Source organism: Elgaria multicarinata, chromosome 5 (assembly GCF_023053635.1).
Source record: "Elgaria multicarinata webbii isolate HBS135686 ecotype San Diego chromosome 5, rElgMul1.1.pri, whole genome shotgun sequence".
NCBI lineage: Eukaryota > Metazoa > Chordata > Lepidosauria > Squamata > Anguidae > Elgaria > Elgaria multicarinata.
In genome coordinates, this window is record NC_086175.1 from 136,553,003 (window position 1) to 136,574,962 (window position 21,960).

Here is a 21,960-nt window from a genome sequence, read left to right on the forward strand (position 1 = left end):
TCGGCGGCGATGTCGGGGGCTGCGGGCGGGCCGGGGCCCGGTGGAGGCGGCGGCGGCGGGAAGCTCGACATCAACCGGGCCGGCGTGGCGGAGCTGGAGCGGGCGCTGGTCGGCATCGGGCGGCGGCGGGCGAGGGGGATCGTGCGCAAGAGGGAGGTGAGGGACCCAGGCGTCCGGGGGTGGGGGGGCGCTTCTTCCGGAGCTTTTCGTGGCCGCGCGGGAGGGGGTGGTCTTCGCCGACGCCCCCGAGGTTCCCTTCTGTTTCCGGGAGAGGGGCTGCCCCCCGTTTCCCCTGCGGGCGAGGGGGGCTGCCCCCCCGCCCCCGCCCCCTCCCTGACTCTGCCCCCTCCCATCCCAGGAACTGAAGGGCTTCGCCTCCCTGGAGGAGCTGCTGCACGTCAAGGGCATCACGGGCCGGATCCTGGAGCTGAACAGCCAGCGGGTGACGTGCTCGCCGCCCCCCCTCGCCGCCGACGCCGCCCCCCCTGCCGCCGCCCCCTCTGCGGAGGGCAGCGCCACACAGGTGGGGGCTCCGGGCCAGCTTCGCGCGTGTTTGCCCCTCCCGCCCCCAGCTGTGGCCCGGGGGGGAGGGAGGGAGGGGGCCACCGCTGCCCCGCCTGGCAGGGCTGGAGGGGAGGGGCGTAACGCAGCGACGCCTACCCTTGCGAGCCCCGGAACCTCCCGGGCGGGGGAGGGGGTCCCGCCGGGCGCCAGCAGGGATCTCCTCCCTGTCTCCCCGTCCCTCCTCCACCACCACCACCACCATCATCCCCGCCCGCCCCCGTACTTCGCAGGCTCCGGAGGAAGAGGAGGAGGAGGAAGAGCCGGAGCCGGGTCGCCCTGGCGCAGCGCCTGCCCGCAGCCCCTGGAGGCCGGATGGCTCGGCCGAGGCCGAAGGGGCCCCGGAGCCCGGCAGCTCCCACCCGCCGGGACCGCCGGACTCCGAGGACGAGGAGAGCGCGAGCAGCGACGGCGAAGGCAGCGGGGGGGACGTCTACTTCTACTACACGGTGGACGAGCGCTGGATCGACTACCTGGAGCGCACCGAGGGCGGGGGCCTCATCCACCACACGCGGCCCAAGGTGAAGGGGCGCTGCGCCCCGGGCGGGCGGGCGGTCAGGCTGGACAGCAGCTGGGCTTGGCTAAACACCTGGCCAGCAGCAGCTCTGATCTTTGTAGACGTTGCTCAGGGCGGGTGGGGGGCATAAAGAGGCAGCTCTGAGCTCCCCTCCCCCCCCCCCCCGCCATGAAGCATCCTCCATCTCCTCAGTTCTAGCCCAGAAGAGAGGTGGCGCTTTAGCCTCCGGCCACCAATTTAAGGGCCTGGTCAGGGCCATCCATTCAGCCCAGGAGGAGGTTGCGTGGGGGGAGGAACCCAGCTAGATTGCCTTTGGAACCCCCACCACCACCCATTTGCTGGCCCTCAGTGCCACAGGGTGTTCTGGCTGGCACTTGTGGCAGCGTTTTCCTTTGCCCTCGGAAATGTTTGTGGCAACGATGCAGGGCTGTGTATGTTTTTGGGAGGTGGGGGTGGTAAGGCAGGCACCTCGTAGTTCTTGATCCAACCGTCTTGTTCTTGTGGTCTTTTCTGCACCGCTGAGAGCAATCGGTGGTGCAGATAAGCCAGGTCAGGCTCCGAGCATAACGGCTTTACGTGGGCCAGGGGTCTTTAGGTGGCCACGAGTGTGCCTTTAACACATAAAAAGGGTGCTCTGGTCCATTTGGGGGTCCTAGATGTCTGCCCAAGAGTTTGCTGCTTGTTCTGCTAAGTGAGAGTCCTGGATGGCTGTCTCAGAGTTCAACCCTGAAGGCATATTCGGAACCAGGCCGCAAGGTGGGTTCTTCACGCCGTTTACAGGGGGTTGCTGTGCTGCACCAGCAACGAGGGCTGAGGGCTACCCATAAGAGCATAAGAGGAGCCCTGGGGCTGGATCAGACCAAGGCTCCATCTAGTCCAGCAGTCCGCTCCCACAGGGGCCAGGCAGCCGCCGGCCAGGGGCTCACAAGCAGCAGCACCCTCCCGCCCCTGTGCCCCAGCAACTGGTGCACAGAGGCTTACTGACTCCGCCGATACTGGAGGCAGCACAGAGCCATCAGGGCTAGTAGCCATCGCTAGACGTCTTATCCAACCCCCTTTTAAAGCCATTGAAATGGGTGGCCATAGCTGCGGCTTGTGGTAGCGAATTCCATAGTGTGACCGTGCAGATACCCCACTCAAGTGGGCTTGTTGCGATGGGTGTTCCGGAGGGTGTTGCCCTGTTTGCAGCTGAGCTGAAGAGTTCTCTCATCTGGCACGGCTCCTGCACACACGCCGCCTTTTCACGTTGCAGATGAAGCGCAAGTCGGAGAACGGCCTCGATGGCAGAGCCCAGTCCCCTGGCAAAAAGCTCTGCAAGGGTCCTGAGAGGGGCAGGTAAGGAGCTTGTGGGGGAGTGGCCACAGCGTGCCCCCTGCCCCATCTGGCAAGTCTCCAGCCAGACCCGACTTCAGCGGAGGCGGGGGCGGGCGGGCTTCCCCTTCCCCTTCCCCTGCCTCTTAATGCATTCGTCTCCTCCTCCTCCTCCGTAGGGTGCTGGGTCCCTGCGTCGCTAGTCCCACCGCCACTTTTGGAGACTTGCGGAACGCCAAGGCCGGCCAGCCACGCTGTCGCCACGTCCCCCCTGTGACGCCGCCACCTGAATTGCAGGCCTGGCTCCGCACGTTCCAGGTGAGTGGCTTGCAGCTGTGCGGGCGTCTGTCCGGCCGGCTGGAGTGCCTCTGCGTGGGGCTGCCCGGGCTCCGCTTTGAGGCCGAGCTGGGGCCCCTGCTGCCTCCCCCCGTGGGCTGGCCACTGTTCGCCGCCTGGCGTGGGGCGAAGGCTTCTTGTTTCGGGAGGCCCTTGCGCACACGCCGCAGGCTGTGTGCCATGCGGGGCTTTTGATTTGGTTGCTGCCTGCTTGTTTTTTCTGGAATACCGGTTGTAAAACAGCGTGTGGGTTGGTGAGAGTTTTTAGGGTGTTGTGCTCTGCCTCGTGGACTTGGGTCAGGCCAGCAGGCAGGACAGAGATGTGTTCCCTACGTGGGTGGGCCTGAGACTGGGGCTTCCCCTCCCATCATGCACCTTTCTCTCAGCGCTGGAGCGGCCCAGAGAAACTGCTGGCCCTGGACGAACTCATTGACCGCTGCGAACCCCCCCAGATCAAGCACATGATGCAGGTGATTGAGCCCCAATTCCAGCGGGATTTCATTTCGCTTCTGCCTAAAGAGGTGAGTTTCTCTGGGGTGGGGCAGTCAATAAGGGGCACCCAGGCGGAATTGTGGGGTGTGTGTGGGGGGCTTTGTGTAAGGTTTCAACAAAGGGGCAAACAGGCACGACGCTATCCAGGGTCGCCAAGGGTCGCGTCTGACGGTTGTGCTCCCAGGCAGACGAACGTTCGACTGGCCTTAGATGCCGCCCCAGGAGGGCAAACGGGAGCCCTGCCACAGAGCGGAGCAGCTTCCTTGCATTTGAGTGTAGCCTGAGGGATTGTAGGGAGAGTATAGACCCCCACCCTTTCCCCAGTGGATATGGGGCAAGAGGCTGCCAGGACTGCCGTGGGGTATCCTGCCTCGGGCCCTTCGTTCTGACCCGGTGCAGGGAAGGGATTGCTTTGAGAAGTCTCTCCAGTGCTGAGGAGGGCTACCGGATGGGGCCCAGAGCACCCTGGAGGAAGTCTGTGCAGCCGGGCTTTTCAAGGCCCTCTGCCAGCCGGGTCTGTGTGTAGCCACCGCACCAGCTTCCCTCCGCTCGAAAGATCCCCCGGCCTAATGCCAGTGGGCATGGAGGCCTCCTGGGGGCTGCTCCTGGCCCACCAAGGGGCCGCCCACCTGCAGCTCACGGCAGGCAGGCAGAGCGGGCCACGGAGAGTCGTGTCTGGCCCTTCCTTTGCAGCTGGCCCTGTACGTGCTCTCCTTCCTGGAGCCGCGGGACCTGCTGCGCGCTGCTCAGACGTGTCGCTACTGGCGCATTTTGGCGGAGGACAACCTGCTCTGGCGGGAGAAATGCCGTGACGTAGGTGAGCCCCGGCCGCTGCCCCCCTCAGTCCCCTGGCTGCTGCCCCCTTGTGCTCCTGCCCAGCCATGGCACATCTCGCCTTCTGCAGGTATCGAAGAGCCGCTGAGTTTGCGCAAGCGCCGTCTGCTCAGCCCAGGCTTCATGTACAGCCCCTGGAAACTGGCCTTCTTGCGGCAGCACCGGATCGACATGAACTGGCGCAGTGGGGATGCTCGCCCCCCCAAGGTATGGGAATTGGCCTCCCCCCCCCCATGCCCTCTGCTGAACACACGCACACGCGGTCAGAACAATCCGATCAAGGGCCACTACCTGTGCGGGTTAACGTGTCCCTAAGCGGCCGCAAAAACTTCCTGCCTTTGGAAGCTGCGGTGCAGCCTACGGGCAGAGCAGCAACCCTGGGGGAGCACGCGGCTCCCTCTGCGCTCCGTGCAGATGCCAGTCGATGCCCACCCGCCCTTGCACGGCTAGAGCAGAGGAGGGCGGCGAGAAGTTCTGGAGCCCCCGGGGCCACCCGAGTGAGGAACGGGCGGAGAAAGGGAGGCAAAGCTTCACCCTTGCCTACCTCAGGCCAATGAGGTTGGGGAGATGGAAGCGTGCACGGCAGCCCCCCTGCTGTCAGCGTTGGTGGGGTGGAGACCCTCAAGCCTCGGCTGCTGGCTTCTTGGCCCTGGTCTTACTCCGAGACGGAGCTGGGCCGCCGGGCCTTGACCGCTGCATGCTGGCAGGGGGGCCCTGGTGTTGGGGAATGGCTCCAGCCCGTTCATGCGGTCTCTTTGTGCTCAGGTCCTGAAAGGCCACGACGACCACGTGATCACGTGCCTCCAGTTCTGCGGCAATCGCATCGTCAGCGGCTCCGATGACAACACGCTCAAGGTCTGGTCGGCTGTGACTGGTGAGGTGCGTCTCTGTTCGGCCTCAGTGCCAGGCTGGTTGTACCCGAGGGTCTTCCCTGCGCGGGGCTGAGCACCTTTCTCTCCCCCCTCACAGTGTGTGCAGACCCTGGTCGGGCACACAGGCGGGGTCTGGTCATCGCAGATGAGGGACAACATCGTGATCAGCGGCTCCACGGACCGGACCCTGAAGGTGTGGGACGCCGACACGGGCGACTGCGTGCACACGCTCTACGGGCACACGTCCACCGTGCGCTGCATGCACCTCCATGGCACCAGGTGTGTGTGTGTGCGTGTGCGTGGGGGGGTCAGGGTGTGTGTGGCCCCTTCGAGGGAGCCTCTGCCGGCTCTGCGGGGCCTGGGTTTCAGGCCAGTCCCTTCCCTTGGCAGGGTCGTGAGCGGCTCACGGGACGCCACACTCCGGCTGTGGGACATTGAGACGGGCCAGTGCCTCCACGTGCTCATGGGCCACGTAGCTGCCGTGCGCTGTGTCCAGTATGACGGGCACAAGGTGGTGAGCGGCGCCTACGACTACACGGTGAAAGTTTGGGACCCCGAGACAGAGAGCTGCATCCACACCCTGCAAGGCCACAGCAACCGGGTCTACTCCCTGCAGGTGAGCCCACCAGCTGCCCCCAGCCCTCTGCTCCTCCGCGCCCCCATTGGTGCAGCCACTCACTCATCCTCCGCTGCCGCCCCCCCCCCTTGTCGTGCAGTTTGATGGCACCCACATCGTGAGCGGCTCCCTGGACACTTCGATCCGCGTGTGGGATGCCGAGAGCGGCAACTGCCTCCACACGCTGATGGGGCACCAGTCCCTGACGAGCGGCATGGAGCTACGCGACAACATCCTGGTCTCTGGCAACGCCGACTCCACCGTCAAGATCTGGGATATCAAGACGGGCCAATGCCTGCAGACGCTGCAAGGTGGGCCGGGGCGGGGGGGGGCAGTGCTGCTGCTGTGGCGTTGCTGCCAGGGGAGCGGCTGCTGCTGCCGCTGCCCTCGGAGTCACTGAGCTAGCGGCCCAACGGGAGGCGGCAGCTCCTTCAACACCCAGGAATGATCCAGGGCTTGAAGCGCCGCCTTGTAATGAGCAGGGTGCTGGGCTGGGCTAGGACTTCCCAGAAGGGAAGTCTTGGGGCTGGAGCGGATCACTGGAAGCCTCGGCTCCATGTTCCGGAATGGGACTGGAATCCCCTTCGGGCTGAGCCACTTGGAATGAACCAAGGGAGGTCCATCGCTTCGGCCCTCACCTCTGGGCCCGGCAGCGGCGGCTGAAATGCCTAGATGCCCCCCTCCGGGCCAAGTCAGTGGTAGCGCCTGCCCCCCCGGGAACACGTTGGTGGCTGGGCCTGAGGCACAGACCCATGGGACTGGCTTACTTTGCACCCATAGGGAGGGAGGGATTGATGGCTGCCTTTCTCCCCTCCCCCCCCCCCCCGGCCCCTTGCAGGGCCCAGTAAGCACCAGAGCGCCGTCACCTGCCTCCAGTTCAGCTCGAAGTTCGTGGTGACCAGCTCGGACGACGGCACCGTCAAGCTCTGGGACCTGAAGACTGGAGAGTTTGTGCGCAACCTGGTGGCGCTGGAGAGTGGGGGCAGCGGGGGGGTGGTCTGGCGCATTCGCGCCTCCAACACCAAGCTGGTGTGTGCCGTGGGGAGCCGCAACGGGACTGAGGAGACCAAGCTCCTGGTGCTGGACTTCGACGTGGACCTGAAGTGAGCAGAGCTGGTCTGTGATGTGAGAGGGCGCCTGCAGGCCGGGCGCCCCCGTGGGGGGTGGGGGGCAGGGTGCTTGTCGGCGCACCTTATTTATAGCTGGACACGTGGGGCCCCGAGCGGCCGGCGGAGCACCAGGGCCTGCTTTTGTACACACTCGTAATAGAACACTTTATTTCTGTACTCATCTCTGGCTGTGTGCGTGTGCACCTTGCACAGGGAATCGCCCTCGCCTGGGAGGGGCACTCAGGTGGCCGCAACCCCGGCAGCTGGCAGGCACCCGGCGCGGCCTCGGTTTCCCCTCTGGCTCTCTTTCACTGCAAAAGGCTGACGACGTGAACTCGCCGTTGGGCGCACAGGTCGGGGGACATCTTAGAGGGCAGGGCCAGGTGCAGGAGGACCCGGCTGCTGCTGAGGGACACTGGCTCGCCGGGCGCCCCCAGGTACAGCGGGCACCGGTAGACGGCCAGGGCAGAGGCCGGTTTCCAAGGCTGGCGGCTGGCCTGCATCCAGATGGTGGGCAGCCTGCAGGGCTGGGCCGAGAGGGTCTCCTGAAGGTGGCCGTGGCGCGTGTTCCACATGGCGTTGTGCACCTCCAGGCCATGCAGGTAGATGCCCTGCTCGGGCGCACCGCTGGGGGGCAGCACGCTGGGCAGCACCTGGAGGAGCCGAGCGGTGGAAGGCACAGGTTAAGGGGCGTGAGGGGGGAACGCGCACCCCTCTCCCCAAGGACCCCCGGGCCCGTACCTGCTGCTCCAGCTGGTAGCGGTCCAGCTCCTGCTTCTCGACGCGGGCCTTCTCTTGCAGCAAGGCCAGGAAGAGGCGGCGCGGGCGGTGGAAGGCGGCCAACTGGTAATGGGCCACCGGCGGCCCCCCGATGGAGCTCAGGTAGCAGCACAAGAGCTGGCCCCGCCGCTGCAGGGTCTCCAGCCAGGCCTGCGGGCTCTGGGGGCCGGTGGGGGCGTAGGCCAGCCAGGGGCGCGGCAGCCGGCCCCCCTGCAGGTCCTGGAGGGTGGCGAGGCAGCGGCGGGAGGGGCAGGAGGCCCCCTGCAGGCGCTCCTGGGCGCAGCACAGGTCCCTGCCCACCTGCTTCAGCAGGGCCAGGAAGCTGCCCCCCTCCTCCAGGAGGAAGCGCTGCAGGGGCCGGGGCTTGAGCCGGGGCTGCCCCTGGGGCGGGAGGCTCCTGGCTCCCGCCTGCCAGCCGCACTGCACCAGCTGCTCCTGCAGCTCCTGCACCACCAGCAGCCCCTCCTGCAGCAGCTGCTCCAAGGCCTCCTGCTGCTGGCTGCCGGGGGGGTCCTGAAGCTGCCAGAGGCCCTGGGAGGCCCGCAGGGCCGAGAACAGCACCCGGCTGCGGCAGGCCAGCATTTCCCGCTGCAGCCCACTGCACAGGCCCACCCAGGCCGGCTCCATGGGGCTTGGCAGCTGCTCGATCCGGGCCTGGGTGGCAGCTGCTGCCTCCTCTTCCGAGAGCCCTTGGGGGGAAGATGCGGCACGTCAGGGCCACGGCTGCAGCCTGAAGCCCCCAGCCCCCCACCCTGTCCCCACCTCCAGCTTACGCTCACCAGGGCTGGGGCAGCCGACGACGAGGGCCAGGAGGCTCTGGAGGCCAATGCCGGGCTGCAGGCGGAAAGCCGGGCTCAGGCATTGCTGGCACAGGCTCTGCACGGCCTGAGCGTCTCCCTCGTCCAGGACGTGGCCCCCGTAGAGGATCGTCCCTGGAGAGGGCAGAGAAGCAGGCAGCGGCTGTCCAGGCATGCCGGAGCCAAGGGAAGAGCGGCGCTAGCGCGGGTCCTGGGCAGGTGCGGGGCAGCCCCACCGGCCCAGGCTAAGGCTGCCAGAACCCCCAGCCAGCCCGCCAGCCCGCCCCTGTGCTCTACCTGCCAATTCCTGCAGGGCCTCCTTGGGGCTGTCCGTCAGCCGGCTCAGCTTCTCCTGGGCCCGGAGTCCGGCCAGCACTTCGCCATGGCTCCTGGCAGGGCGGCACAACGGGCGATTCAGGGCTGGGCAGGCTGGGGCCGTGTTTCTGCCTACCACCACCGCCACCCCTGGCCATGTTTGCTGCGCAGCAGAGTAGGAGCTGCCCAACTTGCCTCAGCCCTGTTTACCCCTCTTTCGCACACCTCTAATCTGGTGTTGCTTAGAACCCTAGCTAACACCAGCACCGAAGATCACGCTCACAACTGTGGGTTCCAAGGCAGCCCCCCACCCCTGCCTCTAGCCGTGCCCATCCCTAGTACGCAGCCTTCGGCATAAAGGAGCTTCCCCGGTCCTCCTGTCATGTACGACCACTGCAGCGGTCTCTGTGTCTGCTGTGTTCGAAGTCTATTGATTAGTTAGGAGCAGTTAATCAGTAGCCAAAGGCATCCTAAAGGCTAAAACTATTCTTTGGAAACACTCAGCCAAGGCCAAATCCATAACAATACAGTATATGATCAAACATGATGTCATTTTTTTTAAAAAAAGGTTTAAAGCAACGATAAAAAACAGCAAACAGACAACTACACAGAACAGGATACTCAGGAGCAACAGGGCAGCCTACTCCCTGCCGTCCACACAAGACGGGGGTTTAGCCCTGGCCTGCCTGGGCCGCTCTCTCGCTGACCAAGACCAAGGCAGGTGGTTCAGGGCGTGCATGCTGCAGCTGCTGAGCACTGCATGGTTTCCTGGACCTCCCCTGCAGGACCCACCCCGTGCATGCCCTGTTCCCTGCGGATCAGGTGGGAGGCCCAGCCGGTGACCAGCAGCAGGGATCAGGATAGTCGGGGCTGTCCGTCCTGGCGGGCCTGCTGGCTTCGGGCCAGCTCCTATGCCTTGGCGTGACCCAGGAGCGGCAGCTGTGCCCCCCAGGGGAAGGTGCGCCTTGTGGGCAGCTGACGCCCAGGCACGGGAGGGGGCCAGCCTTGGCACTCACGTCTCTCCCACTCGGAACCCCTTCGTCAATTAAGGCCTGGCCCTCGCAAAGTGCGCTGCACATTTGTTGCTCAGAAGTGATAGGGAAGGATCTCTTGGCCACAAGCCAGACGCGACGGACTACAACCCTCGGCATGTCCCAGCCAGGCTCGCCAGCTGGGGCATGCTGGGAGTTGCAGTCCAACAGATCTGGAGGAGAGGAGGATTGAGGAAGGGTGCCCTGCTGTCGTCTGGCTTCAGCCGGCTCCGGAATGGAAGCGTCATGAGATTAGGGGCAACGATCCCCCCTCCCTTCTCTGGGCTCACTTAGGTTCCCTGGAACGGGAAGCATGTTCACGCACACCCCTCCGTGGGGCTCAAACGGCCCTCCCCTGCCTCCAAAGCCCATGGCCCGTGCAGTGAGCTCCCGGGCAGAGGCCGCATGTGTGTGGACCTGCGGGGGCCGGGCACAGGTCATCCCGACATCTTTGGCTGCCTCCACATCCACGGGTCACGTAGGAACGGGGGCTGGCACTGCCCCTCACTGGGCTGTGGCCGAGATTCACGTTCTGCGTGGGGGTGGGGGTTCTTCTGCTGTTTGCATCTACATCACCACCCATTTCGACAGCCACCCAGCCTTCCTTCCCGGCCTGTCGGCAATTTGGCACAAGGCTGACTATAGGGATCGCTCTGCCCATTTGCCTGTTTTGTACGACTCTGGTGGGCTTACTTGATGTACAAGGAGCGCGGCAGGGCCCTGCATGAGCACAGCCCAGCGCGTCCGGCCTGCTGGCCTTCCCAGCAGCCGTCCAGGGCCCCCATGCTGCCTCAGCTGCTTCCCGTGGCCTGACCAAGGTGAAGGCCCCCCCCCCCCCCGTTGCATTGCATGTGGCTGCGCTGCGCCTGCCTGGCATCCCCGGCCTCTTTTTTTATTTATGTATTTATTGTTTATTGCACTTATATACCGCCCCCATAGCCAGGGCTCTCTGGGCGGTTTACAGAAATTCTAAAATTAAGATGAAAACAAGTATACAAAATTTAAAATTCTAAAACACAGAACATACACACATAAAGCATTAAAAGCCGTTAAAAACTAAACATGTGGGTGATTAAGATGTGCCGCTACATGCCTGGGCAAAGAGGAAAGTCTTAACATGGTGCCGGAAAGATAGCAGCCTCATCAGGGAGATCGTTCCAGAGTGTCTGGGGGCCACCACCGAAAAGGCCCAGTCCCTCCTTCTGCTGCCAGGGACCGCGTACGCCTCCCCCTTCAGGTCCAGACCACGCCAACCTGGCCTGCCTCTTTGCTTCCCCAGCCCAGGATGGCCTGCTTGGGCAGGGAGCTCCAGGTGCCAGAGAAGCTGGAGCCCTGCTCCCCATGTGTGTCTGTCCAGCCCTCCCTCAAAGAACCGGCTCTTCTTGCACAAGAAGGGACAAAGACAAAGTCTAGTCCTGCGGGCAGGTAAAAGTCCCTGCCCTGGGTCAGAGGACAATGACCCTCACGACTCAAAAGTAAAGGGTCCCCCTCCCTCCTGCCACCCCGTACCCCTTGTGGGCCAAGGAGAAGCTGGAGCTGGAGAGGCCGCTCTCTGCGAGGCCCCCGGCTCCCAGGACTCACCACAGGTAGGCCGCGGCTTGGCTCCACTGGGCGTAGGCCTGCCTGTACAGCATGACTCCGTAGAGGACTAGCAGGGGCAGCTGCGTCTCTGTGTCCAGGTTCTGCGCCTGCCCTTGCAGCTGCCGGTGGGTGTACGCGAGGATGTTTTTCAGCTCCATGGGCATCTCGCAGAAGAGGGTGGTGGCATTGCGGTGCACGAGCCCTGTGGGCGCAGAGGAGCAGCGCGGTCCAGCAGAGGCCGCCCAGAGGGAGAGCAGCGCAGCCACCTCCAGGGGCAGACGAGAAGGGGTGCTGCCTCGCCCTGGGCCCAGCCAAGGCCAGCTGTGTCCCCAGGGAGAGAGGTGGGGGTGCCGGAGAGCGAGGCGGCGTCCCTTTCCTCCTTGGGTGGGCAGCTGGCCGTGGAGACAGGTCCTCTTCCTGCCCAGGGGCCCTTCAGGGTCACCGCCGTACCTGGCACAGAGTCCGGGGCATCAGCGGCTGTGATGAGCCAGAGGCGGAACTTGGGGTGGATCTCGAGGGCTCCCCCTTCGGTCTCGCCTGCATGAGAAAGGAGGAGAGGCCGATGGGGGGCGGGGGGGTGGCCTTCGGCACATGGTAGGGGGAGGCAGCAGCCTTCCCCAAAGCGGCCCCCTTCTTCCCACTCACCTGCCTGCGTGCTGAGCACCGCCTCCAGAAGCGTGAGCACGTCCGGGTCCCAGCTCTCCTGCAGGTGGCAATTGTTCAGCACCAGCCACTTGCCTTTCTTGGTGCAGAGGGGCAGGGCCCTCCACACCCGCCGGGACGCATCTGGGGTGCCGAAGGAGATGACCACGACTCTCCCCTGCAGGGCACAGGCGCGTCGTTACCCTCCATCTCCCGGGGGCTGCCCAGGCCCTCCCGCCCTCCCCCCTGTGCCCATCTCACCGCCCGTCCCCGCTGGGCAGCCATCTGCTGGATCCAGAGAAGCGGGTGCGTAGTAACGGAGCCCGGCGACTCGGCGGCGGGAGTGAGGAAGATGACGGGCTTGTTGGCACGGCTGTAGGCACTGGGGTGGATGGCGGTCATCTCCTCGGTGAGGGACCAGCCCAGCAAGCAGGCCGTGAGGTCTGCCATCACGCTGCTCGTGGCGCCGGGGCACAAAATCCGCCACAGGATGGCGCGCTGGAAAGGGCGGAGGTGGGTGTGGCTGGGGCACAAGGCCAGCCCGACCACGGTGGAGGGCAAGCGGAAGTACTCCTGCCACTGCGCCGCCTTCGAGGCCAGCGAGGCCAGCAGCCCCTGGAAGCCGGGCAGGGCCTCCAGCAAGGCGCACTCCTGCCAGGCCTCCTCGCGCACCCAGCCGGGCCGCGGCACGCTGGCTTCCGGCCGCAGCAGTGCCATGGCCGCTGGCTCCCGTAGGCCCTGGCAGAAGGCCAGCCACTCCAGAGGACTGACGTCCCCCGCCGCCCGCAGCGTGGCCAGGGCCCCAAGGAAGGTGTAGAGGGGGCGGTCCGCCTCCCGCAGGCAGGGCAGCGCCTGGGTGAGCAGCTGCTGGAGCACCGCTTTGTTGAGCTCCAGGAGGCGGGTCTCCAGCGACTCCTGTTTGCTGGACTCCTGGTGCTTGGCGGAGAGCAAGGCCTGCCGCACGCGGTGGATGCACAGGGCGGTCGGGAAGCGGTAGAGCGGGTGGAGGCGGCACACCTGCTGCAGCCCTTGGTGCAGCCCCACGCCCAGGCGGGCCACCTGCCGGTACTTGTCACACAGCGCCGCCTGGTCCTGATACTGGGAGACCATGTGCCGGTGGGTGGCGCGCAGGGCTTGGATCTGGGTCTGCAGGAGCTGCATCATCGGCAAGAAGTTCTCCTCCTCCAAGAGGGACCGCTGCGGCTGGGAGATGAGGGCCACCAACTCCTCCTGCACGGCAAGTGGGGAAGGCAGGCAGGCAGGGCGGGCGGGCAGGCGGCTGGCATCCCAGGTCCGGGCAGCCGCCCCCAGTGCCGATGGCGGAGCCTCACCTCGGTGGCCTCCAGTTTGCCCTCCAGCTGCAGGACCCCCAGGTGCAAGGCCTGCAGGTTCGTCAAGCCCTCCCGGCGTTCGGCACGCACCACCTCCACCAGCAGCAGATCCTCCAGCGCCCCCTGGCTGAGGCTGAGATCAATCACATTCAGGCTCTTCAGAGGCACGTGGTCGATCTCTGTAAAAGGGGAAGAGAGTGTGGAGCTGACACCATGGAGGCCCTGCTGCACAGGTCTTCCATGGTGCAGGCGGGCGGGCGGGCGGGCAGCAGGGCGGGGACTGCCCACGTTCCCTCTTGCCTCGTCCCACCTGCAGCCTTCTCGACCCCACGCAGGCTGCAGAGTGGGGAAGCCATCAGCCCCCACCCTAGAGAGGCAGCAAGCTGTACAAAGGGACGGTTGCCCAGAAGAACGCGGCCCTCCCTCCCTCCCTCCCTCTCTCCTTCTGGTGTCTGCTAGTGGGGAAACCCAGGGCCTCACCTGCCGCCAAGGCCTCAAGCGGTAGTTCCGTGCACAGGTACAGCTGGAAGGAGGGGGGCACCAGCACCTTCTCATTTCCCTCCTCGCCCTCGATGTCTTCCTCCTCCTCCTTTTTCTCCTCAGACTGGGGGAGGAGAACGGTGTCCTCAGTTCCCCGAAAGGACTCCTTCTGCATCAGCTGCTGGAGGGCCAGGCACCAGGGGACGTTCTTCTCAAAGTCCGTCAGCAGCACGGGGGAGCCTACCGAAGGCACAGCCAAGCTGCATCACCGGCCCTGAGGTACCAGGCCCCGCCCTGCCCAGGTGCCCCGCCCCGGCTTCCCAGAGGGCCGTGTGCTCCTGCGCTGCCAGGCCACCCCTCTGCTTACCCTGGCTGGCCGCATTCCGGAGGCTCTGGTCCAGGTCAGGGGCTGTCAGGGACAGGATTTCGAGCTTGTCTTCTGGAATCTCGTCAAAGCCCCCTTGCTCCACCGTGTCCGGCACAAGGTCGGAGAGGACGTAGGCCTGGGATTCCTCTGCACAGAGAGCAACCGATGGAATGAGAAGCTGGCCCAGGAAGCCCAGACCCCACGCAAGGGCCCCATGGCCGGCTCTGGCACCCACTCACCGTTTTCTACAGCTGGGGCCATGAGCAGCCAGACGAGGGCCTGCCGGTCGGGGTCCACCAAGAGAGGCCACCGGTGGGCCCCCGTGTGGGTCTTGGAGTGTAGGATCATGGCAACCAGTCGGCTCTCGGGATCCTTCGGCTTGTGGACCCGATCCCAGAGGCGCTGCTCTTGCGTCGAGCTGAGCAAGGAGCTCAGGACAAAGGGCTTCTGCACAGCCAGCAGCGGGGGGCCGAAGGAGGCCGAGCCTGGACAGGGCAAGTCCTTCTGCAGGATCCGGCCGATGTCATCTGGGCCCAGAAAGACCCGGAACCCGGCACACAGCGCCTGCCATTTCTCCAGGAGCTCCTCTCGCCGGGGCGGGGGGAAGGGGCCCAGGTACGAGAGGACGCCTGCGCAGAGCAGGGCGTCCCCATGCATGGTGCTGTGACGATATTCCAGGCCCTGGGGAAGGAAGGAAGGAAGCGCTGCAGAGAGGGGAGCCGGGGGACCCCCTTGGGGCTCGGGATCCGGGCTGGGGGACCCCCTCCGGCCGTTACCTTGGTGAGCGTGGTCCAGTTCACCATGTGTTCTGCCACAGAGCTCTCCACCGTGGTAGCTTCCTCTTTGGCCTGCAAGGACTGTGTGAGCTGCTGCAGCAGCTTCTCCCGGCGCTCCTGCTTCAGTGTCAGCTCCCGGATCCGGGTCTGGGTGGCATTTCTCAGGTACTCGGCGTGTAGGCGCCGGTCGCCCAGGTTAATCTTTTCTGAGTTGATCTGGTCATCACACTGCTGCATCTGCAGGATGGCTGGCTGCCAGTCGCGCAGAGCCCAATGGTACCAGTAGACAGCCAGGATCCACTGGTAGACGGCTGCAGCGGCTTGGCTGGCGTTCCTTATGGTGGCCGCAGAGAAGGCCTTGTCATGCACTGCCAGGCCCAGCGCCCTGAAGAGCTCGGTGGGCAGGTTGTCTTTGGGGTAGAAGACCAGCTCCTGGAGTGGGAAACAAGGGGGAGGGGGCAGAGGACAGCCTTCCTCACCGCAAGAGGACGGGGGAGCCATGCTTTGCATGCAGGCGTTGTGTTTACCACCATCCTGCCAACACACAGAAGCTCAAGGAAGCCTACAAATGCCAACGAAGCAGTCAGGACGGCTGCCGGTTGTGATGACTAACGACTATTACCTCCAGGATCAGAGGCTGTCTGCCTTTCCATCCCAGTGAAGCGGGAGGGGGCGGCTTTTGCCCCACAAGTGAGCTCCCCACTGGAGAATCCGGTTTGCCATTGTGGGAGTCAGCAGGGTGGGCTAGGGAGGCCCCCATGGGTCATTCTGCACCCATGGAACCATTAGAGTTAAGCAACTGCTTTCAGCTACTGGAGGATGAGACTGGAGGACAGTTTGCAGAGGAAGAATTACAGGAGACACTGTGCAACAGTGAACAAGAGGCAGAAGGTAGGTCAACCAAGAAGAAGAGAAGAGTAGTCGTTGTGGGAGACTCCCTGCTGTGTGGGATTGAAACCCAAGTATGTCGTGAAGACCCATGGACTCGCCAGGTGTGCTGTCTCCTTGGAGCACAGATTAGAGATGTGACTGAAGGGTTACCGAAGCTCATAAAGCCCACGGACACATATCCTTTTCTTCTCATCCATGTGGGAACAAATGATGTTGCCAAGCAGAGCTACAAAGAAATCATGTCAGAATTTGAAACTCTGGGAAGGAAACTCAAGAACTTTGGGGTCCAGGTAGTTTTCTCATCCATCCTCCTGGTTCTTGGAAGAGGATTAGAAAGGGAAAGAAAAATACTCCGGATAAACGACTGGCTACAAAGGTGGTGCTGACATGAGAGTTTTGGATTCTGGGACCACGAGCTATGATACTTGGAAGATGGACTGCTGGCAAGGGATGGGTTGTACCTCACAAGGGCTGGAAAGAATGTGTTCGGCCACAGCGTGAAGAACTTGTTAAAAATACCTATCCCTGCACAGAAATACAGGCGGATCAGACTGGGAGCTCCATCAAGAGCATCTGGATTAAAATAAATGGGGCAAGGAATAAAAAGAACATGATAATCGGAGTCTACTACCGACCACCCAATCAAGGAGAAGACGAGGCCGAAACTTTTGAGAAACAAATTGCCAGTGTTTCAAGGAAGTGTGATGTAGTAGTGATGGGGGACTTCAATTACCCTGATATCTGTTGGGAGACCAATACTGCCAAAAGCGGCCCTTCCAAGAAATTCCTGACATGTGTGGGTGATAACTTTCTCCTACAGAAAGTGGAGGAAGGAACTAGAGGATCGGCAATCCTTGACTTGATATTGACCAATAAGGATGACTTAGTGGATAGTGGCAGTTATGGGAACTCTGGGGGAAAGTGACCACGTCATACCTGAATTCTTGATTATAAAGGAGGCAAAAGCTGAGTGTAGCCATACACATACTCTGGATTTTAGGAAAGCTGATTTTAATAAACTCAGAACTATAATAAGTAAGGTCCCGTGGCAAGGGAGCCTAATGAGAAAAGGAGTGCAAGATGGGTGAGAGTATCTAAAAAATGGAAATTTTAAAGGCACAATTCAAGAGGCAGCTGGACAAGCATCTGTCAGGGATGCTTTAGGGTGGATTCCTGCATTGAGCAGGGGGTTGAACTCGATGGCCTTGTAGGCCCCTTCCAACTCTGCTATTCTATGATTCTATGAAAGGCCAATGCTATTTTGGGCTGCATTAATAGAAGTATAGCTTCCAAATCGCGTAAGGTACTGGTTCCTCTCTATTCAGCGCTGATTAGGCCTCATCTAGAGTATTGCATCCAGTTCTGGGCTCCACAATTCAAGAAGGACGCAGACAAGCTGGAGCGTGTTCAGAGGAGGGCAACCAGGATGATCAGGGGTCTGGAAACAAAGCCCTACGAGGAGAGACTGAAAGAACTGGGCATGCTTAGCCTGGAGAAGAGAAGATTGAGGGGAGACATGAGAGCACTCTTCAAAGGTTGTCACGCAGAGGAGGGCCAGGATCTCTTCTCGATCCTCCCAGAGTGCAGGACAAGGAATAATGGGCTCAAGTTACAGGATGTCAGATTCCGGCTGGACATCAGGAAAAACTTCCTGACTGGTAGAGCAGTACGACAATGGAACCAGTTACCTAGGGAGGTCGTGGGCTCTCCCACACTGGAGGCCCTCAAGAGGCAGCTGGACAACCATCTGTCAGGGATGCTTGAAGGTGGATTCCTGCTTTGAGCAGGGGGTTGGACTTTATGACCTTATGGGTCCCTTCCAACTCTACTATTCTATGATTCTATGACTGGGGCAGGGGATGGTGGTCTTTCCCTTTGGCCCAATGACCAGGCTACCAGCAGGAGACCGTGAAGGGGTGAGGCGAGGAAAGGGCCCCTAGCAGGCCAGGCCAGGGCCTCACCTGGTAGAAGTCCTCCCCGCCGAGGAGCAGCTTTGCATTCTCCCAGCCGGGCTCCTGGTGGAACATCATGCAGAGGATGTCCGTCACCTGGACCACAGGGCTTGGGGGCTGGCGGTAGCTGCGCAGCTCCTCAATGTCCTGCACACGCAGCACTGCCAGCGCGGCCTGGTAGTCTTTGCTGACCTGAGAAGAGAGGGACCGCTTTGGCAGGGATGCCTCCCCCGCCCTCTGCCTATTGGCTGGCAGGCAGGCGGATTAGGGCAAGGCTCCACGCATTTATTGGCCACACCTTCCCTGCCTCCCTCCTCTGCGGGAGGGACAGCTTGGCCACCCACTGGTCCCAATACTGGCCGCTGAGCAAGGCCACCCCCAGGACTGCCCTCTTTGCTGCCACGTCCCCCTCTACCTTCTTCATGGCCAGCTCTTTCCCCTTCTCCAACTCATCCCTCTCCTTGGTGAGGGCATCAATGTGGGCCTCGTACTGCTGGCATTCTGCCTCCTGCTGTTTCAGTACCTCCTGTTCCCGCTCCACCTCACGTTGGTTGTGTGCCACTTGCTGCAAGGAAGGAAGGAAGGAAGGGAGGAAGGAAGGAAGGAGCAAGGCCATCGCTAGCCACGGCCCCTCTTGCAAAGGCAGGAAATGACAGCAGGGGCTGACTCTAACACAGGGGCCACCGGCACACAGAGCCACTGGCCACCACATGGCCTGCTCGGGTGTGGGGCGTAACGGTATCACCACTTCTCATTTCAAAACACGTGCAGAATTGTCCAGAATCTCTCTGCTCCAAGAGCCCCAGCCACAAAGGAGAGGAGTCACGTGCCAGTTTCGCAGATGGGCAACTCGGGCAGAGGGACCTCGTCCAGGGGACCGTCTAAATGTTCCAGAAGCCCCGAGGTTGCTCCGTGGTGGCACTGCGTGGATTATCCGATGCAGCAGCCACCTCGAAACCATCATGAGGCTTTCCAGAGAAGCCCCGCTTTTTAAAAGTCGGGGACTTACCCAGTGTAGCGGTTTTGACCAGAGGAAACAGCAAGGAGGCTTAGTGAGTTCTCACAGCTCTGTTCAGTGTACAAATATATATCAATATGATCATATTATGTATGGATAAACGATAGCATAGTCAAATGTAGGGAGCAGCTTTCAGAAGGGTTCAGCAGCAAAGCTTTCTGGCCTTTCTCTCACCCAGCCAATTAATGCTACGCGGCTGTAGCTACATAACATTTGCCTCTACTCTCAGTGATAAGAGTGTTGCGCATTACTTCAAACCCACGTATGTCGCGAAGACCCATGGACTCGCCAGGTGTGCTGTCTCCCTGAAGCACAGATTAGAGATGTGACTGAAGGGTTGCCAAAGCTCAAAAAGCCCACGGACACATATCCCTTTCTTCTCATCCATGTGGGAACAAAGGATGTCACCAAGTGGAACTATGAAGAAATCATGTCAGACTTTGAAGCTCTTGTAAAGAAACTCAAGAACTTTGGGGTCCAGGTAGTTTTCTCATCCATCCTCCCAGTTCTTGGAAGAGGATTAGAAAGGGAAAGAAAAATACTCCTGGTGAACAACTGGCTATGAAGGTGGTGCCGACGTGAGAATTTTGGATTCTGGGACCACGGGCTACGCTCGACAACCCTCTGTCAGGGATGCTTTAGGCTGGATTCCTGCATTGAGCAGGGGGTTGGACTCGATGGCCTTGTAGGCCTCTTCCAACTCTACTATTCTATGATTCTACTTGGAAGATAGACTGCTGGCAAGGGATGGGTTGCACCTCACAAGAGCTGGGAAGAATGTGTTCGGCCACAGCATGAAGAACTTGATCATGAAGGCTTTAAACTGAATCTTATGGGGGTGGGAGACGTAAACTTCAAGGCAACAATGGTTGAAGACCCATGCACCATGCGCCCTCCTGATCAAGTTCTTCATGCTGTGGTGAACAGGGGACTCCTGTTCGACTCCTTGGCCATTGGCCTGTGGTGTTCCTCAGAGTTTGGTTTTGTCCCCCATGCTAGTTAACATATACATGAAACCGCTGGGAGAGGTTATCTGGAGTTGTGGGGTGCGGTGCCACCAGTACGCTGATGACACCCAACTCTACTGCTCCTTTCCACCCAATTCCAAGGAAGCGGTTTCTGTGCTAAACCAGTGGCAGTAATGGACTGGATGAGGGCGAACAAATTGAAGCTTAATCCAGGCAAGACAGAGGTGCTCCTGGTCAGTCAAAAGGCAGATCAGGGAATAGGGATTCAGCTTGTGCTGGATGGGGTTACACTCCCCCTGAAAACACAGGTCCGCAGCTTGGGTGTACTCCTGGATTCAGCCCTGAGCCTGGAGGCCCAGGTTTCAGCAGTGGCCAGGAGTGCATTTGCACAGTTAAAGCTAGTGCGCCAGCTGCGCCCGTTCCTTGAGATGTCGGACTTGGCCACGGTGACACATGCCTTAGTTACATCCCGATAGGATTACTGTAACGCGCTCTACGTGGGGCTGCCTTTGAAGACTGTTCGGAAACTTAGGCTGGTTCAAAGAGCTGCAGCCGGGTCTGGTTACAGGGAGCAGACAACTCCCCTGTAAAAACAGCTCCACTGGCTTCCGGTCTGTTTCTGGACACAATTCAAAGTGCTGGTTATGACCTATAAAGCCCCATACGGCTCGGGTCCAGGTTATCTGAAAGATCATATGCTCCCTTACAAGCCTGCCCGTGTTTTAAGATCTTCAGGGGAAGCCCTTCTCTCAGCCACCATCACAGGCACGCCTGGTGGGAACCTGGGAGAGGGCCTTCTCGGTGGCTGCTCCGGTGCTCTGGAACTCTCTTCCCAGGGAAGCTAGGCTGGCTCCCTCCCTGATGTGCTTTAGGAGGCAGGCAAAGACTTTTTTGTTCCAGCAGGCCTTTAGTGAATGAACTGGACCTCCGTCTGTGCCAAGGACTTTTTAAAATTGTCATTTTAAATGTTTAAATGTTTTAATATTGGTATATGTTTAATATACTTTTAACTTTTGTATATCTCTATTTATAGGATTTTAATGTACATGTTTTAAATTTTATGATGTTGCCTTGAGGCCCAGCATTGGGCAAAAGGCAGGATTATTATTATTATTATTATTATTAATAATAATAATAATAATAATAATGTAAAATCTAGAATGTCCATTTCCCGATACGCAGGCACATCCAGACACGCATGTACACCCGCACACGTGTACACACAAGCACCCATCCGTGCACACACACGCACACCCCCACACCCCCTCTAGGACACCCCACACCAGGAGCCCACCCGGGGACACCTGGAAAAGGCGAATGGGCACAACAAGGCATAATTTATGCAACAATAATACTGCAATCTTCTTTTGACTGCTCTTCCTTCATCTTGTATTAATGCTTTGGTGTTTATTCAACATTTCGCTGCTAAGATTTGCCTTGCCTTGGGCCCTTTGCCCCTTGCCTTGCAGTAATCTAATAGGTAATTAAGTAATTACCTCCACCTTGCATGTCGGCGCTCGGAGGGTGATCCGCACAAGAGTGCAGGCAGCCCCTCCGCAAACGGAGAAAGAGCCTTGGAGGAGGTCAGGATGAGGCTCCGCTCGGGAAGAGGCGGCCCTGGTCACACGTCCCTTTCCCTTTCCCGTCTTCCCTTTCCAGTTGTGGTGCCAACCTGGATCACAGGCTTCAGCCGGGAAGCCTCTTTTGGGAAAGCGGCTCCCTAACCTTTAGGCTAAGTTTTAATCCGTGCACCACACTGAATGCATTTTAGATGTTTTATAAACCAGAATAAACAAACAGCTGGGAGCTGCGAGAGGCAGTGGCAGGCAGGTGACGACAGGGGCAGGGCCCCGCATGGGTAGCCTGTCACTTGCGGCCGGAGCTCACCTCTTTAATCCTGACCAGCTTCTGCTGCAGGAAATGCACGTCCCGTGTGTGCTCTTGCTGCTTCTTGCTCACTTCCCCCATGTTGTGCAGCGCCAGCTTCATCCTGCAGGCAGGAAGACCGTTGCAATGAGACCGGCAGCGGCTGAAGGAGGGGTGTGTGGTGCCCCGGCACACCTATCCTTCGCTATGTTTCCCAACTCGAAAAGCTGGGAGGGAGGCCGAGGGCGACGCAGTGGGCATCGCCAATGGGGGAAAGGTCGCCTCACCTGGGCTTTTTTTTTTTAGCCCAGAGGAAGGGTGAGCAAAAGAAATCTAAAGGGAAGGTACTGAAGCCTGTTATGAGCCCTGTTAGGCCCATATGCTGGGAGGTGGGGTGGGTTTTGGTGCTTCTGTCCTCCTGACCTGCTTTGGGGCTTCCCAGGGGCAGGTGCTTGGTCTCGAAAGAACACATCTGGCTTGAACACATGCGCTATATCCCAACAAGAGGGCAAAGAGC

General features: G+C 60.9%; 3 protein-coding genes across 3 annotated transcripts in view; 1 reads left to right on the forward strand and 2 right to left on the reverse strand.

Moving 5' to 3' along the window:
• Positions 1 to 21,960, reverse strand: part of ILK (integrin linked kinase) — an 81,331-nt gene that overhangs the window by 12,406 nt on the left and 46,965 nt on the right. The window lies entirely within an intron of this gene.
• On the forward strand, positions 3 to 6,823 carry LOC134399318 (F-box/WD repeat-containing protein 7-like). Its single transcript, XM_063127319.1, has 13 exons — positions 3 to 156; positions 359 to 523; positions 795 to 1,082; positions 2,331 to 2,413; positions 2,569 to 2,707; positions 3,112 to 3,246; positions 3,911 to 4,034; positions 4,122 to 4,258; positions 4,817 to 4,930; positions 5,021 to 5,202; positions 5,314 to 5,539; positions 5,640 to 5,850; positions 6,378 to 6,823. The coding sequence occupies exons 1-13, from the start codon at positions 10 to 12 to the stop codon at positions 6,644 to 6,646; spliced, it is 2,220 nt and encodes a 739-aa protein (XP_062983389.1). The 5' UTR covers positions 3 to 9; the 3' UTR covers positions 6,647 to 6,823.
• Positions 6,923 to 21,960, reverse strand: part of DNHD1 (dynein heavy chain domain 1) — a 53,479-nt gene continuing 38,441 nt past the window's right edge. Inside the window, exons 28-43 of the mRNA XM_063127759.1 lie at positions 21,465 to 21,567; positions 18,007 to 18,156; positions 17,601 to 17,783; positions 14,749 to 15,180; positions 14,212 to 14,653; positions 13,973 to 14,119; positions 13,606 to 13,845; positions 13,126 to 13,304; positions 12,056 to 13,024; positions 11,798 to 11,972; positions 11,603 to 11,689; positions 11,153 to 11,354; positions 8,523 to 8,614; positions 8,208 to 8,360; positions 7,390 to 8,117; positions 6,923 to 7,301 (exon numbers count right to left, since the gene is read on the reverse strand). Of these exons, the coding sequence (XP_062983829.1) occupies positions 6,957 to 7,301; positions 7,390 to 8,117; positions 8,208 to 8,360; positions 8,523 to 8,614; positions 11,153 to 11,354; positions 11,603 to 11,689; positions 11,798 to 11,972; positions 12,056 to 13,024; positions 13,126 to 13,304; positions 13,606 to 13,845; positions 13,973 to 14,119; positions 14,212 to 14,653; positions 14,749 to 15,180; positions 17,601 to 17,783; positions 18,007 to 18,156; positions 21,465 to 21,567 (4,627 nt within the window). The 3' untranslated portion in view covers positions 6,923 to 6,956. The remainder of the gene's footprint in view (positions 7,302 to 7,389; positions 8,118 to 8,207; positions 8,361 to 8,522; positions 8,615 to 11,152; positions 11,355 to 11,602; positions 11,690 to 11,797; positions 11,973 to 12,055; positions 13,025 to 13,125; positions 13,305 to 13,605; positions 13,846 to 13,972; positions 14,120 to 14,211; positions 14,654 to 14,748; positions 15,181 to 17,600; positions 17,784 to 18,006; positions 18,157 to 21,464; positions 21,568 to 21,960) is intronic.

Coding starts and splice junctions, on each gene's coding strand:
- LOC134399318 (XM_063127319.1), top strand. CDS start 10: ATGTCGGGGGCTGCGGGCGGGCCGGGGCCCGGTGGAGGCGGCGGCGGC. Junction 157..358: donor GGATCGTGCGCAAGAGGGAG/GTGAGGGACCCA, acceptor CTCCCATCCCAG/GAACTGAAGGGCTTCGCCTC. Junction 5,851..6,377: donor ATGCCTGCAGACGCTGCAAG/GTGGGCCGGGGC, acceptor GGCCCCTTGCAG/GGCCCAGTAAGCACCAGAGC.